We start from the raw sequence: 19124 nt of genomic DNA, 5'->3' as shown, positions 1-19124 counted from the left end.
CCCCATCTTGGTCACTAATTTGGTCACTAAGACCTAGGACAGTAGGTCTCAGTGTGGGTACTTTGGAAATTGTGGGGCAAAGTCAAATAGCTTCTTCACACATCTTACTCAAGATCCATAAAATGACAGGGAACATGCTGATTTAAACTTACATCTAAAATAGATATATAAAATTGTTATTACAAATCGAATATAATTTTCAATATTTTAATCTTTAAATATATCTGTCCAAACATCAGAGATGAAGATTTAATTTGCAGAGTGTGCCTGCCATGTATACTAATTGGCAGTCAGTACTTGTCAAATTAGTTTGCCAAGTTTGTTTTCAATAAAAAGTATTCATTTTTTCATGTCAAATAAATACATTGACTATGCACTCTATGACGTGAATACCATTTAACTTCATAATTCTTATTTTTAGATAGGCAGAAGGAGAGGCAGATGGAGGCTTGCCATGAATTAATAGACTGGAAGAAATAAGATGCAGGCTAAAAGGAAAAACCAGAATGAAAGAGGGGCATTTCCCAGGAGAACAATTTTAGGAAAGAATATATAAGCGCCCCCTGGGGTATGCTAGTCACTTTAAGGGGCTGTAAAGCTCTTTATCCTATGACTTCTAATCATTCTTGGGTACAGTTATTCTTGTCCTTATTATTTCCTGCATAATGAAAATGACGTCCTCGCACACAGATAATATTATTATTGTCAATTTATGGCATTGGTGCTGGTGTGTCTATACTTTTGGGTGGATTTCTATTACACTACAAAGGTCAGTGAAATATATTTGCCAATGATACAAGGAGTAGAAGTGCTTTTATCGACAAGAACTATTCAGCATTTTGGACAAGAAAGAAATCCTGACACTGAAATGTCATCTGTACAAGAGGTTAGGACAGTAAAGAAATAAAAGCGTTGAAAATATAAGCCCAGATTTTTAAAAAGCCATTTATTTTAAAAAACTGGTTTGTCAAATCACATACACGAGCAGATACACAACTACCAAAGTGGCCCTGTAACAGACACCAGTGGGGCGTTCACCACACAGTACCTGAAAAATACAGCTAAAAAAAGAGGAGTCTGCGGAGTATTTCGCCTCAGATCCTGGACTCCCTGCTGAATGGCTTTAAGTTAGCGAATAGTGAGTGAGAGGTAGAGTCCCAAGTATAATCGCTGATGCCTCAGGGCTCCATTTAAAAACAAAACAAAACAAAAAACCATTTCCCCCTCGGCAAAAGGGAAGCCTATCCTATTTTTTTTTTTCCTTTGTGAAAAACGGAAGCCAAGTTTCTCTTCTCAAATGGCTCAGCATTCCCAATAAAAGTGTTGTGTGGTGACCTGGGTATTGTGCTTCTCGAGCCACCTAATTCTCTTCACCTTCAGATTCAGATTCTACAAGAGAAGAAAGAGAAAAGTCAGGTCGTTTCTTCTGAGACTGTTAAACAAGGTCAGGAAACAGGTTTTACTCTTATCTCCCTATCCCCTAAAAAAAGACATGGGTGTCCGTTGACTAAGATAGAATCATAGAGCAGACAGCAAACTTTTCTCCTTTTCGATTTTTAAATGAAATTGACTTTCTAAAAAGGCAACATACTCAGAAATATTATTGGTGACAATAACTACTTGTATGTTTCTGGATCATCAACTTCTCATGCCTGGTTGGATTAAGTCTCATCATTATTGCTCTTCCAACTTGTATTCCCATTTTAAGCACCAGTCAACCAGTAAAGGCGCTATAAAAAATTGATAAAATCCCATAAATGTAATTATTTTTTTCCTTTCACATCTGATTATTTCTTCCTCTTTGTCCTCCACTAGGGATAATTTAAGAGATTTTGTTTTGTTTATCATGCAGATATTTTCATTGCCTTCATTTAGAAATGAAGGCTCAGAACTTCAGTTTTACAAAGCCAAAAACCACAAAAACAAAAAAATCTGTGGCGGGAGGAGCTATTTTGAATCACAGTGAGAAAGGATCTGCTAAATGGCCACCACGTTGTTAAATACAATCATACCTTCTTCTGCGTTTTGTAACCATTCCACAAATTTCTTCATCTGGTCAAGGAAAACACTTTTGCCTTTCGAAACATGCGCTTCTTTGTACCACTTCAGTATCGCTTCTTCACTCAGCACATCAGCTGCAATTTCAAATCAAACATCTCAAAGTTATTACACACATATCATGTTTTAAAGCAAGTTCATGTCTTAAGAGTTTAATAGAAAGCAATCACTTCAACTATTAAAACTCTGTTATAAAAGAAACTCATATGGAAACTTACCGGAAGACAAGAACCAAGCTTGTTCCCACATAGCACAGTGTCCCGAGTATGTTAGTAGTTAGGGCGGTGATGTTGTTTAGTTGCTCAGCTGTGTCCAACTCTTTTGTGACCCCATAGATTGTAGCCCTCCAGGCTCTTCTGTTCCTGGGATTTCCCAGGCAACAATTCTGCAGTGGGTGGCCATTCCCTTCTCCAGGGGACCTTCCTGACCCAGGGATGGAACCCTTGTCTCCTGCATTGGCAGGTGGGATCTTTACTTCTGAGCCACTGGGGAAGCCCAATAGATGGGATCATCAGTACTCTAGTGATGATGGTGGGACTGGGACTTGGAAATCTTACAGTGCTAATTTGCTGGGAGGAAACTGGGTTATTTTGTAATTCTGCCAATGAATCAGCAATTCCAGCATTTCAGAATACCCTTTGTCCTGCCAGTTTCAAACACATCTTGATTAAGCAGTGACCTCAAATGACTGGTCTTTTAAGGGGATTTACTTTAGGAGAAAAAAAAGGGCAAATGAAAAAAAATATATTGTAGATAGAATGCAATAATGATAATGTTAATGATTAAATATAAAGATGAGCTTCCTGGGTATACCATGGGACCAATATACATAGGATCCAAAGTTCTACATCACTCTATCGCTGTCCTAAATTTATTTCCCCAGAGTATCTAAATCACATGAGTAATGGTTTCCTTGTACACTATTCAGAGAGAAAGACGTGTTAGACTTCCTACAGGTTTTTAAGAAAAAGTGTTCTCTATTAACTATCTACTACCTAAAAATTAAATTCCATAAATATACCTTGATACCCTCAAGTTATCATTAATTTAGAATGTTAGGAATAGAAAGGGCAATGTGGAAACAACAGCCTACATACTTTGCCGGTGTTCTAATGGGCTGTCTTTTGGGATTTTGGAATGTGAAATGAAATGGAAAACATATAAAAAGGATTTATTATTATCCCCAATACCTGCCCAATCCATTACAAATGCTGATAAATCATTCTAATGATGTTTTTGTAGTTAAAATATACCTTTAACTTATAAAAACAAGAGAAATGATTTGATATTGTTTTCATTCATAACATCACTGATCTTTTCATAACAAAAGCCTTGTTTTTTAAAATTAATAACTGGCTCTCAGATTCAATTGAAGAGGTTAAACTGACTAAAAAAGGACATGATTGGTTTTAGAAAATATAAAAGTGTGTTTTATTTTTTATTTTGATCATTAAATACACTACGTTTTGCAAAGGAAGACAGAAATCTGGGTTTATTCACTTATAAGGACTAGACTTAGAAATTATAATCAGGAGTCCTAAGGAATTATTCTTAGCTTCTAGTCTTTTAGTTTCTCGTGTTTCCAGCTCTGCACTCTCCACTCCCAATGATGAAACAACTTTCCTACCTCTGGCCATCAAAGCCCAGTTTTCATAGCTGTAAGAAGATGGTTCACAGCTCGAGGAAGTGATTTGTTACTGGGTAAGAACGCTTTGCAGAAAATTTCCAGGAACACAAATTATCTCAAATATGAATTTTAAAAGTCCCTTTTATGGAATTTGTTTTTATGACATCCTTAAGATGCCTGTGATTTATACTAGTAATTTCCAAACTGTTTTCATCGTGTTCTCCTATCAGTATGACAATTTTGAGCACATACATTCCCAATATATGTATATTTTTTGGTTTATAAACTATATGCACGTACTAACAACTACTATTGTTAATGGTATAAAATAAAATAGAGAACTAAACATGTAAAGGGAAATTCTATTTTTTCTTCTCACCATAATGAATCATGTTATGATACAGTGTATAGGTTGCAAAGGCGACAAAGTGTAGCTTAGTGACACTGTCTCCTGTCTTCCTTATGAAGGGTGAGAGCTCACTCCTGTGTTTGATTGCCCCACAGAGGCCAAAAGAGACCATGCAAGTACTAGAATCCTTGACTGTGCTTGTGAAAAGCACTGTACACGACCGGTAAAACTTATCGGATATATCATCCACTGAAAAATCAGACCAACTTTGTGCGGAGCTGAGCTCTTTGAAGAATTTAATAATAAACACCTGTAGCAAGACCAAATTTCTAGGGAAATAAATAATAAAGAAGGGACAGAAGCAATGACACAGGGCGACTTTGAGGCAAAGCGTGAATATCAAAAAGAAAGTTAACTGTTGTGTAGGAAAAAATCTAATCACAAATGGAAGGAGCTCCATGACAAATGTAGGAGAGCGAGAACTTGTGTTTTCCACTAAGGAAAAGTAGAGAGAGGAGTTCATTATAACCAGGAGATGGAGATGACAAAGGGTTGGGATCTCCCCCAGATACCTACTAGGAGCACAGAGGATCAGTAAAAGCTCAGTAAGAAAGGAGACATTCCACAATTGCACTAAGGCCCCTCATATTACAGTGCGTTTCTCTCCCTTCTACGTGGTCCACTTCTTCATCACCTCTGGGAAAAAACTCTGGTCCCTTGAGAGCCTTCCCTTTTCCTTCACCAACTTAGCTTCAGCTCTGAGTTAGGGGCCCCTCCGCTGACATCCGTCTACTTCTCATCATCATTTATTGGTACCAGCCTTATTTTAGCCACTGATATGGTGATTACAGGAGAGGGAAATGGCAACCCACTGCAGTATTCTTGCCTGGAAAACACCATAGGCAGTGGAGCCTGCCAGGCTACAGTCCATGGCGTCGCAAAGAATCAGACACGACCAAATGACTGAACACACACACACTGTGATTATAATTTTGGGTTTTCTTCTATTCTCTGAAATCCAGGCAGTCAGGGGCTATTTTGTTCATCTCATTTCCAGCATTTAACATAAGACTTGGCAGCTAGTTTGCATTCAGTACATGCATAATAAATAACCTGATGAAAAAATCTAAATAGGTCTCAATGCATAGAATTTTAATTCAAAATTTGGGTTTTCATGAGGGTCAAAGAGACAATATCTTAAGAGTGTTATGACAACTGCATTGGGTGATGTCAATTATTCAAATATTTAAGTTGAAGACTATGTCACTTGAAACTTATTAAATTCAGTACTTTTTATAATCAGTGTCATATAGGGACATGAGTCAAACATAATTTACCGTAAGAAAGCTGGGACTGTATGTGAGAAGGTCAATAATCTTTTAGAATAAGAAACTTCTTTTAGAAAAATGTGTGTGAGGAACAGAATTTAACCTAAGAAATATCTGCAAACAATAAAAGCCATAGTAGAGATACTAACGGTACTTGAGGAGATAGTTTTATATTTTTCAGACCTATATGCTGAGAATACAGTACTTAGCTTTAGGAAGAAAAGAAGAAAGAAATTTATTTTAGAAAGTGACTGTAGCCTGCCAGGCTCCTCTATCCATGGAATTCTCCAGGCAAGAAAACTGGAGTGGGTTGCCATTCCCTTCTCCATGGGATCTACCGGACCCAAGGATCGAACCTGGGTTTACTGCATTGCTGGCGGATTCTTTACCGTCTGAGCCACCAGGGAAGCTCAATAATTTATATTTTAGTTTTCTTCTGTGTTATGCCATTTAAGACAGCAGTAATTTCTAATAAACATTTCACCATGTTCAAAATGTATCATTGTTTAAGTGCTCCTTCCCCTCTCCTCATAAAACTACACAAAGCTAGACCAAAGAATAGTCTAGGATCATTTTTTAAAAATATACTATAGGTATGGAGATTGAGATCAGTTAAAACCCTAGAGCATTCATTTTTTAATAAACTGGCAGTACCAGTTGTCATGGCAACCTAATCCTATAAACACAAAGAACAGACAGTAAATGTGAAAATCTAAAAATAGTCATTTCCTGGCCAAACAGGAGACTGGGTGAGCCAAATAACTAAAACACAAAGTTTAAAACTAATTTAGAGCCAGCTTGATTGGTATCTGAAAAGGTTTGAACATGCTTCTGGTGATCATTGTTGTTAGAACTAATCCTTACAATTGAAACACATACCTTCTTTTTAGTAATTACAGTCTTTTTCACCATCCTCCCCAACACCTCCCCAAATCAGAAGTTCATCACCAGTCTTCTAGCCATTTCCATCAATGAGAAGTGCACAGGGGCCTAATCAGACTGGGACATGGGGCCACAGGTGTCTATGGGGTTTGTATTAATACCTTCTCTCTCCACGTAATATGGCTGCCTCACTAGAATTCAGAGATGAGCAGAAACCCATGTTCCCCTCTGCACCACCCCTTACTCTGGCCCAAAAAGAGCTTCATGGAAACACAGTGGCAGAACAACACAGATACATACCTTTGTAAAAGAGAACCACAATCTTCTGAAAGGCCTTCATGAAATGGATGTTGTCGTAACAGTACTCCTGAACCTTCTGCAGGAGGATCAGCTCTGACTGGCCTTGGGAACTGAACACAGCCAGGAGTGGAGCGTATTGCTGGAACAGGAGAGGGGAGCAAGACCGTTCACTTTTGTGGGAGGTGTAGGGCTGGTGCCACTTGAAGCACAGCGGTCACCTGGAGATGTGCTTAGAAAACTTCCACTTTGAGGATTATCTTATTATAATATTGTGTCCAACCAAAATGAATTTTTTACTCCCGCACCATATCAGATTTCTCTCATTGTACCCGCTAAAAGGGACCAAATAGGAACTCCTGACTCCATCAGAGACAATTTCTATGTTACTGTGTCCGTCTAATGGATATTGTGAAAATGAGAGAGATCCTAGGTTCTGAAGGCTCCCAGGGCTGCTGTGATTCCTCCACTCCTGGAGGATGGCTCTGCCACTGGAAGATCCCCTCACAAAACATCTTTATGATTTTGTTCAGATTGTTCCTCTTGTCTTAAATGACCTTGGCTTCTAATTCTTGATGTGTGTGTCAGTCCTGTCTGACTCGTGACCCCATTGATCGTGGCCCGTGGAGCTCCACGGTCCATAGAATTCTCCAGGCAAGAATACTGGAGTGGGTTGCCATTCCCTTCTCCAGAGGATCTTCCCAAACCAGGGATCAAACCCAAATCTCCCGCAATGCAGGCAGATTCTTTACCATCTGAGCCATCAGGGAAGCCCCTAGTTGTTGACGTTTGGCTATTATTTTCTCTAAGAGTTACTGAGCTCAACACAAACTCCTCCTTTGATCCCTCCCTGCATAGGCTACCCACTGCTCTGTCCCAAATATTGAAGAGCTATCTGATTTACATCCTGCGGAGTGTATACTATGTAGGTGTTCGCTTCCCAATTCAAGTGTAAACTCTGAAGGCAGGTTCTAAGTCTTCTACATTTCTTAATAGTTTTACAGGGAGAGGATGATAAAGGTAAACACATATGTATCCCTGTACAAAAATATACAATTTATACAATCAGTTGATTTCTTCCACCACTCGCTTTTCAAATTCTAATGTCAACTTGTAGCTTACTTAAAAAAAAAAAAAACTCCTTAAGAATTTTTGTGAGGTAGAAGGAAAACTAACAGACTGTATTTCTCTTTAACCAATACTGAATATATGACTATTCTGTGGATTTTCTGATGTTGTTTTTAGTAAGAACTTACCCTCAGGTATTTCACAAGCGCTTACGTCTCAAACATTTTAGGTAGTGGCATATTTGACAGGAAAAACACCAGGAAATATATGTTGGGACTGAACCTGGGAGCATTATGCTTAGAACCCGTCTGTCACGCTGTTAAAGCTGCAGCGGGCGGGCGGCCAAGACAGCCTTGCTGGGACCTTGTACCTTCAGGTGTTTGAGGGCCTGCTCCGCCACGAGTTCCTCCTTCTTGTTCCATTCCACAGCGTTCATTATACAGGTCCACAGAAGTCCAATCACTGCCGTTTCTGGAAGATCATTCCTTTTCATTTCTTCTTTAACATAGAGAACCACCTACATTTCAGAAGAGAGGAGTCAAAAGAGGAACAGGCAGGTGGGGAGACCCCCCTCTCTCCTGCTTCGTCAGTAAAAGGTTGGAGGCAGACAAATACTCTGCTGAGTTCCTCCCTTCCTGGCATATGCTCTCAAGTTCCAAGGCAGAGGAGAACACAATGGTGTGTTCTCAGAGAGGATTTATTTTTAGTCTCCTAATTAATAGGCTTAGCTCTGGCCAGGAGCTGCTGGGTAATAGAAAATAACAGCGAATCTTGGTTTCTCAGGGTTAGTCTTTTACAGGCAGGACCCCTGTTGAGTCCAGCAGGACAAGGATTATTTAAGCCAGTCTGACTTTCTGGGGTTTGAAGAAAGCCAGCAGAGCTGTGAATGTCTACTCCAATCCTCAACTTAAAACCTCTTGATGAAAAAATGCTTTGGGTTGGTACAAGGCATTCTCTACAATTTATTCTTTAATTATCACTTTTGAATATCCTTATGCCTCATGTAAATAAATTGTAAAATTTTATATTAAACTTGTTTGAAAAAATCTTTCTCCTTTTGAAATAAAATCCCAAGTAGAGCTGAGGACTTCAGTGCATGTATGAATGCTAAGTCGCTCAGTCGTGTCCGACTCTTTGCGAACCCATGGACTGTAGCCCACCAGGCTTCTCTGTCCATGGGGATTCTACAGGCAAGAATACTGCAGTGAGTTGCCACTTCCTTCTCCACAGGATCTTCCTGACCCAGAGATTGAACTTGCATCTCTTAAGTCTCCTGCATTGGTAGATGGATTCTTTACCACTAGCGCCACCTGGAGGGCTTAATAAGTAATTAAAAACCATGATGAATCTTATGACTTTGTGACCAGTACGACTTTTCTCGCTTCCTTTTTAAAATGAAAGTACACTGCTTTCTTTCCTGCCAGCCTGGTTTGCAGTGGATAAGGCTTCAAGAAAAGAAGGAACTGAGGAGTCCCAGTCCTCCAGCTGACAGGGAGAAGCTGCAAAGAAATGTGACATCTCTATACCAGAAAGTATCACACTGTTAGTTATAGTTTGCTTTTTTCTTTTTTTCACCATGGAAAATCATGTTCGAGATTTTTGCTTGGATAAAGGTTACTGAATATATTGCTGACCTTAATGCTATGAGACTTGGGACCAACACCTCCACCTGCTGGCCAGAATCCATCTTGAAATTTCAAATTTTAAACCATACACAGTACCTTGCAAGGCTCTAGGCAAGCAGGGTGGTGAGGGCTTGGGACTTGAGAGTAATTGGCAAAAGGAAAGGACTCTTAATGCAGCTTTTGAATTATTACATAGAAGTTTTTTTAAAGTTCAAATGGGAAGTTTTCTTCAGGCATGACTTAAAAAAAAAAAGATACAGTAATAGCCACAAGAACTATAGCTATACAAAAATATAGCATTTACATTATGCAGATATTGTGAGTTATTGTGAGTGGGAGCCAACAAGTCCCTGGTCCAACTGGTCTTTATCCATGATGTGAATGCAAAACCTTTTGTCTTAAAACTGACATCTATATACATTAAGCTAATACTTAACCATGTTATATAATCTGCAAAAAAATGGGAAAAATCACCTTAAACTGAGGTATAATGCTAGTGGATAGCAGTGGACAGTGAATCTATTAGGCAGATGAAATATTTTGACAAGCACAGCAACCTGGTAAATAAGTCCTTTGTGTGGAAATAATCACTATTTTCTGGAACATCCTGGAGGATGTTTTTGGTATTGAGCTCATTTAAATGGTATGAAAAGGACCTCAAGTTCACAGCAAGGAACGAAGGGCAGTCTCCTTCACGGGAGGTAAGGTTTGCACTGCACAGTCTAGGATACGCCCCTCGCCCCTGGTTTTGCAGGGAAGTGAGTCCATGGTCCTCACCTCCTTGATCGGGCATTCCTGAGAAAGACGCTCCTGGAGTTCCTTCTGCAGCTCCTTCCTGGTGCCCAGGGACTGCTGGACTCGGAGGAAGTCGGAGAGCTCCTTCAGACCTGCGTCAGTGAAGTATTTAGCGAAATGATCCACGCTCTGTCTGTTAACTGGAAAGAGTTCCTGAGAGATAAAAGACGAGAGACGGTCATACAATAAGTCATTCACATTCAGCAAGCATAAAGAACAACGTCTTCATAGTAAAGGAGCGCTTAGACTATCTCATGAAGAAAAGAGTAAGGATTGATTTTTCAAAAGAATACATCTCAAGGCATATTTCTTGAGTACTTGCTAAGACACCTTTCAAAATTATGCAATCTGACAAAGAATAAAAAATGTTAATCAACTTATATAAACTAGTTTCCCTCATTTGGAACTACTATTTACTTCTTTTACTTTAATCGAAGTGTAGTATATGCAAAAACAGAGGCAAGTTTGCTAAACTAAGCACAAATAAGGTGATAACTGAGTAAGGCTGGGATTATTTTAAACCGATAAGAAAAACTGAAATGATCAATCATACTGTTTCCTTAACTGTGAGTGAATAGACAAAAACCAGTTTTGGTAATGCTGAAATGATTTGAGATACTATTAAAAAAAAACCCCAATATTGACTACTATCATCTCATAGACCTCGATTCACATTCTGAGAAAATGCTGCTATTAGTCTAAAATAGCTCAGAGCTACAGGCAATTTTTGTTGTATCTCTTAATGATGGAGGCTCTAAATTAAGTTCATGGTGAGATCTAATCTCAACCTGCCCTACCGGCTCTTCAATCCATTACATAATTCTGTTGGAAATTTTTAAAAACCGCAGCACACCATGGCTGCTCTTACATTTTTACTCATTTCCATTTCACCTTATACAGCTTGGCAGGGACTTAGGAACACTTAGTCATGTTCTAATCCTGCGTGACTCCCAACACTCAACCAAGAAAGCAAGGCAGTTTGCAAAGCTCTCACATTTTTCAGACCGTTGAAGAGTCTACAAAATAGATCCAAACTTCTATGATGGCTAGATTTGCATATATATATATATTGGCCAATGGCTGTATGGGCTTCAATAAAAATCTCTGAAGAAAGATCTGTAATGAGTTTGCCACCAAGTATAGGGACGTAGCCAGATGGCTTCTGTCATGATTCAAATTTCAATATTCTCTGTACCATCATCCCATAACTTGCCTTGAGTTGAGTCATGAGTTTCAAAATGTCAGAACAGAGTTGGTGGGAATAGCATTAAAACATACATTCATGTTAAAGCAAACATCTCAAAACTGGCTGAAGTTCTGTCATTGATATTTGTCAAGAGGTCTAAATTTGTTGGGGGCAGGGAACTAACTTAATTTTTAGTTTCTTCTATGAATCTAGGTATGAGGTATTTTGTTAATAATTGTATACAATAGAAGTTTTAGAGAAAAATAAACTGAATCTCAAGAAGGTCAGACAGCTAATTAGGCAGCTAGAAATTTGAGAACATGGATACATGACTCCAAAGTCAATAATTACTTGTGCCAGCATTCTGTATTCAATTTAGGAAGAATGTGACTGCAAAGTCTGACCGCAAGTTATGTTCAGAGTAATACATCATCAAAAGTGATTTTTTTAAATTTACTTTTATGAACTATAACCATAGTCCTTATGAATGACACGTAATATCTTGAAAATTATTATTCTGAGCTGATCTCCACATTTCTGCTCCTACCTAAATTCTCTTTTGCTGTTCCCAACAAATGCCATGCCTCAAAGGCTTTGCCTGAAATGCTCTTCCTGGATATATCTAGATAGTTAGCTTCCTCACACACGTCACCTTATGGGAGACCTTCCCACACCACACAGACACACCTCACTGTTTCCCTTCTTGGTTTTCCTCTCAAAGCACTTTTCACTTTTTACTATGCTACACATTTAAATTAATTATTCAGTTTATTGTTCCCCTGCAGTAAACTATAAGCCCCATAAAGACAAAGGTTGCTTGTTTGACTTTCTTCAATAGCTTCAGCTCAATATCTTGATCACTGTTCCCTTTTCCACTGATGGGAGAATGATGTCTCCCATCTCCACTCTTCTGGGAGTTGCTATATATTTTTCTTGCTTCTGTATTACAGAAGTAGGTAATTGCTAAACTTTGAGAATATGCTATTTCCCCCCCAAATGTGCTAACGCAGGGGGAATTTTGCTAAGCAGGTTGGTGAAACAAAAATTTCCTCCTAGATGGCAGAACTGACACTCTAGCTCCTCACTCATCTGTAAGTCAGCAAACAGCATGCAGGCGTGGCCTAAGACACAGACACTCTGTCCTCACGGACTTTCTGGTAGAAACTGCTGCCTAAGCTTTTCACGCTCAAAATATAAGTAGACAAAGAACCCTAGTAGGAACTATTAAATGATATGCGTTTCTCAAAAAGGAAATACATTAAACACTTTAAAAATGAAGTAACCTAATCAAGTTAACCAAGCTGTGCTTACTGGTGTCTTTAAGGAATCATACTTTAAGTTAGAAGAGCAGAGCTTTTTCAAAAGTTTAATATGGGAAAGAAAGGGTCACTTTTACCCCCCACCCCACACTCATATACAGTGCCTTGTAAAACACCTGACAATAAGCATAAAGTTGTAAGGATGAATGAATAAAACAAATTGGTATTAAAAAAAATAAAATGGATAACCAACAAGGACCTATTTGTTTAGCACATGGAACTCTGCTCAATGTTATGTGGCTGCTGGAATGGGAGGGGAGTTTGGGGGAGAACAGAAACATGTTTTAGTATGGCTGAGTTCCTCTGCTGTTCACCCTACACTATCATAACATTGTTAATTAGCTATATCTCAATACAAAATAAAAGTTAAAAAAAGAGAAAGAACTGCAGTCTTCTGTGTTAAGTTGTAATCAATTGTATCTTTTTTCCTAATAATAATTCACCCAGCTCTCCTTTAAACAAGTGCTCAGCGAAGTCCCTCTTTGCTGTATCTGTCTTCACAGGTGGAGAAGTAGCCCATGGGTGGATTAAATCTTCCTACCCCGCTGGCAGGCTTCTCACTGACTTCTTTTGGCCAAAGAAGGCGAGCTTCTACACCACCAGAAGGGCTCACTTCGGTGTCCTGTATTCCTGTTCTCTGACATGGGGACAGAATGGCTCTGGTCGGAGCTGTTCCTTCACCATGGGTCCCAGAAAGAAAGGGCATGTAGATCTCAGTGGGCCTTGCTGAGCTAAGATACAGCTACAGACTCAGGGATGAGAATGCACTCTTTCATATGAACTTCCACCGACATCAGCAACCTATTCATTTGTCTTCAGTGACTTCCATACACCCTACATTGCTAGACAGTAGGTTCCACAAAGGCAGGAAACTTTTCTATCCTGTCTCTACCGACTCTGCAACTTCCAGGCTGGAACCTGGCCAAAGCAGGCGCTTAATAAATACACACTAAAATGAAAAGTATTATCAGTGGCAAAAATCAGCAAGAATCGAGAGCTGAATTTTTCTTCTTTATCAAGTTCTAAAGACTTCCAACACAACAAGAGAGCTATTTTAAGGTAAATTTTAAAAGACAGAGGAATTTTAAGTCATTGAAAATGCAAAAGTTTACAATGAGCCAGATTTAGACTTATCCCATGGATCAATACCCTTGCACAGTAGGACACGCTGGAAGAGAAAGCAGATAAGAAACTAGGTAAAGAGAACATGGCAAGCATGTCTTTCAACTTTAGACTTTGTCCTAAAATTGTAAAGGCAATTTCACTTGGAGCAATCTCTGTCACAGCTGTGGCTTCTAGCAGAAAGAAATTATGGGGGCAGATAGAAATTTTGAGAGCGAATGCAAATATTTTTCTTGATTTTCTTTGAAAAATACAAAGATACAGGAGTAACTACAGTTAACTTGTTCACTTTCATAGGTATCTAAGGATTTCTGAGGAATCTTGGTATAAACAAGGAATCTTGTTTAAACTTTTATTTTGTTAACAAACTAACCTGCATTTGAGATCAGTGTCATTCAACTATGACCCAAGATACCCATAAATGTCTAATTAGGTGAGATCAATGTGACCTCAAATTTCATAATAAAACTTTAAATTTCTACAGTTATTAGCTGCAACAGAGGTAATTCTGATAAATGTTATCACTATGTCAACAAACTTCCAAATTTGAAAGTCTCCATATTCCCTGTGACTCTTCAATTTTATCATTCTATTTATGTATGCAACAAAGATTAAATTGGAATTAGTTTCTATCACTTCATTTGTGTATTACGTTGCGCACACTGACAGAGCCATGCCAGAAGCATGAAACATATAACCCTTTGCCCAAATAACACTTACAAGCAGCCTTTTGTCTAAATTGGCTTTTCTCAAAGAGGAGGTAACAGAGTTGGCATCCTTTTCTGCCATCCATGCTTTAAAAAGTTTGACAGCAAATGAGGCCGCAATGCCTGTTAAAAATAAAAGAGAGAGAGTAAACCTTTTATAAGAAAAACTGGTTGTGGTAATGCATAAGGCAACATTTCTCATTAGGTGCCCTGAAATGGCTAAATAACGTAGAGACATGATTTGGTACAAAGGAAGAATGGAAAGCTCTCTAGGCTATTCATTACTCAAAAGAGAATATTTTCATGAGAAGGAAAAAAAGAAGTTACAGTACTTTTCAAACTTGGACTCCTGAATTCCAACCTGTTTTAACTGTAAGTTTATTTTTACCTTGGTTAAAACCATATTCAAAGCCAAGGATGTTATAGTGTTTTGCCTCTATTTCACTCTGTGGTTTACCAATATATTCCATGTTTATAACAGTTATCCTGAGGTACAACAAATAAATCATGAGCCATACAACTGAAATGTCAACATGTCAACTAATCTGCCGATAAATGATGCCAGCGAAAGAACATCAGTAGTGACAGGTATAAATAAATAAAGTTATAGATGAACATGCATCACTTACTTTACAGTTTTACTTTTTGTAAAAAGCATTTTAAAATATTCATGAGTTAAGCTATAAAAATGTCAGTTCTGTTTTCAGCTGAAATCTTTTCTGGATATTTTTAAAGAGATTTTAAAAATTGCTATGTTAATCAGGAATCCACTCAATTACATACTCATTTATAATAGAATTTATTTCTAAATATAAGTAATCAGATAACTAATAGACAGCTTTTCTGTGAACACTCTAAATGTCTAAATTAATGCTGCATTTATTTAACGAGAAGTTAAGGAGTAGTTGATATATTAAACTGATTTTTCTGAATTGAAGGCTTCACTATTGTTGGTGGTCTAAACAGTCTCTAGTCCCCTTTCCTAAGAGAATTCCCATCTTACTGAGGCCAGCTGACTTCTAATTACTCTAAGCCCTGGCACGACCTTCCTTCTGCAATGATTAGTAGAAATTGGGGGGAAATTTGAGTCCTGAATGATATTGCTGTTCACCCTGAAGTCTGTTTGACTTTTATAATATATTGTTACATAAGAAATAAATGCCCTTAAATGGGGGAGGGACTAAATTAGGAATTATGGGATTAACATTTATCTACTACTATATACAAACTAGATAACCAACAAGGACCCACTGTATAGCACAGGGAACTATACTCAATATTTTGTAATAACCTATAAGGGAAAAGAATCTGAAAAAGAATATATATCTGAATCATTTTGCTATACACCTGAACTAACACAACATTGTAAATCAAATTTGCTTCAATTAAAAAAATGTAAAAAAAAAAAAAAAGAAAGAAAGAAATGCCCTGACACAGAAATTTATGTCCTATCTTCCAGTTACTTTTAGGTAAACAAGTTCAACTAATACAGACACCAGCTTTACCCAATGTTTTTCTTTTGAATAGCAGAGAAACTAAGCCCCTCCAGCCTCAAACTTAGACCAGTAAACATGAGCTAGAGAATTTTATGTTGTCAACTTGTTGACCTGGATTTTCAATATTATGATTACTTCATAGACAATATAAAATTTAATATAAACTTATAATTGAAAAATTTAAAAAGGATCTTGTAATCCTCATTGTAGGTAAAAGAAAATAGGCCTGAAACTAGAAGTCTAAAAATAATCAGGCTCAAACCTATCACTTTGCATTAAAAATGCCTCCTGGTGGAAGGATTGGAGAAACTTCGTACTTGAGATTCTGCAGAGTGGATGATTCCCCTTAGCCATTTGTTGGGAGGGAAATTGGGGAAAAGGTGTAATTTCATAACCCTTTCCTATTTGGGAATAAAAAGTTTAACACTTTAGTTTCTAAAGATGGTGGAGTATTAGGAAAAAACATGTGACATAGGCCCTATGTCACTTCTATAGCAAAAGTATTCTTTCCTACCTCTAACATTTTACCATAAAAAATTTCAAGAACTTCTTACAGAAGAACTGAACAAACTGAAAAATACTCATGTACTCACCATCTTGATTCTGCAGCAGTTAATATTTTGCTGTATTAGCTCTATCACATTTGTCCATTTATCTTTCTAATAATTTAATTTTTAATACATTTCAAAAGAAATTACATCATTTAAGTTTTTAATACAGCCAGAAAGAATTATTTTCTGTTAGAAATGCTAGGGATAAATCTGATGTAATTAACATTTACTGTTCACATATTATCTTTTTCTCCTAGTATAAAATGGCTAGTACCATAAATAAAACATGAAGAATCACGAATTCTCTTCAGGAAAACATTTTAAAGTGCTATAATATTTAACAATATATTAATGACAATTAGAGAGTCTAAAACTATAGAGAATCTCTAAATAATATGATTTGACTCTTGATTTACTTTTCTTTTCTCAGTTATAAGGAAATTATAACTCATTTCACTGCAGGCATGAATGAGGCTGGGACTTCACATCTGTAGGAGTAAAACCCAATTCTAAGAAGAAACAGATGTTTTCACAAAAGCTCTTTTAATTTGTCTTTAAGAAAAAAAATAACTCTTTGTTTAATACTGCATTTAAAGCTTGAATATCATTATCCTCCTACAAGAAAAAAAAAAGCCCACTTCTGTATTATTCTATAACCAACTAATTGTATGTATGCCCATCAAACTCTTAATGCCTTAAAATTAAAGCAAAACTCTTAGGCAGTTGTCTGGACTTTTAAAACAGACATAATGAATACTTTAAAAATGTGATCATAATGAACATCTGAGCATAAGATCTTGAGGGGGAACAGTTCAGAACAATTGCCCAAACTAATGAAGTAACAGTTTGGGGGGCCTTGAGGAATGTGAAGGGCCATTTTTGGCTGTTCTGCTAAATGAAAGCAAGTGTTTTAGGCTGGCATTCTGTTTCTGAGGGCAAAAAAAGGCTACATGTCCCACAAAGCTTCATTTAGACAATGAAGCACTGTCCCAACAAAATATGTCAGTAAGCATCTATGTTGAGAGAAACAGTTTAGAACCGATCAATTTCAGGATCTGTGACCTAGGCACTGAGACTTATGCCACAAATTCTAGTTTATTATTCTTCTTTAATTGTCTTTGTATAGGTGTGCATATTTTTCTCTTAAATTCCTACAAGAAACACATACAATCCTTTCATTGTTTGAACAGACACACAGTCTCTTACAAGGAGCATGGATGGGCCGCAGAGAACACCAAGAAGCGGTACAGGTATTTATCTCTGGCTTTCTCTTCCCACCTGGCAGGTGAGAAGATGAGCATGCGTACCTTCTTTGACCAAGCTGTCAGTGAAGAGACTGGTGAGGATGGCGGCAGGCAGGGTGCCACTGCCTAGCAGGATCCCCGACAGCATCGCCAGCTTTGTCTGCTCGGTTTCGGAAAAGGCTTTAAGGAAGAGGAGAAGCTGCGGGTCAAACAAAAGAAACCATGTCCATAAAGCAAAGGACTAAAGTAGGAAAATAAACAACGCACACCCACGGCTAGACGGCTCACGGGGAGCACTATTCACTGAAGACACACACACATGCTCCATTGTAAACTGGGTGCTGTAGAAAGGGACTTCCGCAGGCCTTGCTCCTTTCTCCTAAATTTACTTACAATTTAGCTACAGATAACACTCATGGGAAGGAAGAGAGTCATTTAGAGAACAGTGTACACAGGTCACATAAATACCTTAAATTTGGCTGTATATGACAAAGGGTAAATAATACCAAGTGTTTCCTGAATACACCATTGCCTTTCATGTGTGTTTCATTTCTTTGCATGCTCCCTTAGGGCCCCCTCCCCACTGCACCCCCACCCCATCATACATCTACCTATTTTCTTTGGGTTATAACAAAACATAAACGACAATAACAAAAAAGAAGTCAATAAGCTCTGACATCTACCATATACTTTTCTGAGCCCACAGCATACTTTTTTAAAACAAGACTGGGTGAAAAAGGCCTTTCAAGGTTCTTGATGCCTCTTTTTAAAATGGTGAGATTCAAACTAGGTATTTCTTAGATCACAGAGTTTTACCACCAACCCTGGTGATCAGGTAATGGAGGGTGTAAGATAAAGAAGAGTTACGAACGGAGAAAAGGCCACTGCTGCGGGTTGGAAAGAGCAATTGTAACGAGAGGGTGACAGTGCTGTCTGGGTCCTTCTGGGTCACAACACTGCCAGCGTCATATCCCAGCAGCAGAGGAAGTGAGAGCAGCAACCCCAGAAAACTTGGGAGGGAAGGCAAAGCAAAGCGGCTAAACCCCACTTGCCACTGTGAGTTCTGAGTGTCCAGGCGTGTAGAATGCCCTCCTCTTTCCTAACCCTCCTCCACCTAGTGCTTTGACTGTACTATATTTGGATTTCATGGCTACTTTCCTCTGTTTCAACAGACTTTAGGCATGTTACTGAGAGTCCCCAGGGCCCAAAATCATTGCAGCTCTGCAGTAATCAGCTGGGGCTCTGCAGACTTTTTCATTACCCTGCACCGATGAAAAAAAAATCACCGGCTAAATACAGACTTATTAAGTGCTTTATGGCCAATGAAATTCTGTTAACTCTGTGCAGTGAATAGGTCTGTATTAATGTACCATTCCCAACAGTTACAGAATTATTACAGAGAGGTCATGTGACTCTCCAAATATTTATATGATGAGTAAGTGGCAGAACTGGAATCAAACTAGCCCATTT

General features: G+C 38.1%; 1 protein-coding gene across 1 annotated transcript in view; it reads right to left on the bottom strand.

The window, feature by feature from the left end:
* Positions 1-931: 931 nt before the first annotated feature.
* The window catches only part of BZW2 (basic leucine zipper and W2 domains 2), a 57820-nt gene continuing 39627 nt past the window's right edge, over positions 932-19124 (bottom strand). The window contains exons 6-12 of the mRNA XM_065939055.1: positions 17718-17853; positions 14377-14486; positions 10012-10182; positions 7980-8126; positions 6545-6683; positions 2013-2135; positions 932-1389 (exon numbers count right to left, since the gene is read on the bottom strand). Of these exons, the coding sequence (XP_065795127.1) occupies positions 1361-1389; positions 2013-2135; positions 6545-6683; positions 7980-8126; positions 10012-10182; positions 14377-14486; positions 17718-17853 (855 nt within the window). The 3' untranslated portion in view covers positions 932-1360. The remainder of the gene's footprint in view (positions 1390-2012; positions 2136-6544; positions 6684-7979; positions 8127-10011; positions 10183-14376; positions 14487-17717; positions 17854-19124) is intronic.

This window comes from Muntiacus reevesi, chromosome 6, assembly GCF_963930625.1.
Source record: "Muntiacus reevesi chromosome 6, mMunRee1.1, whole genome shotgun sequence".
Lineage (NCBI taxonomy): Eukaryota > Metazoa > Chordata > Mammalia > Artiodactyla > Cervidae > Muntiacus > Muntiacus reevesi.
This window is presented reverse-complemented; position numbering and strand designations above follow the sequence as displayed.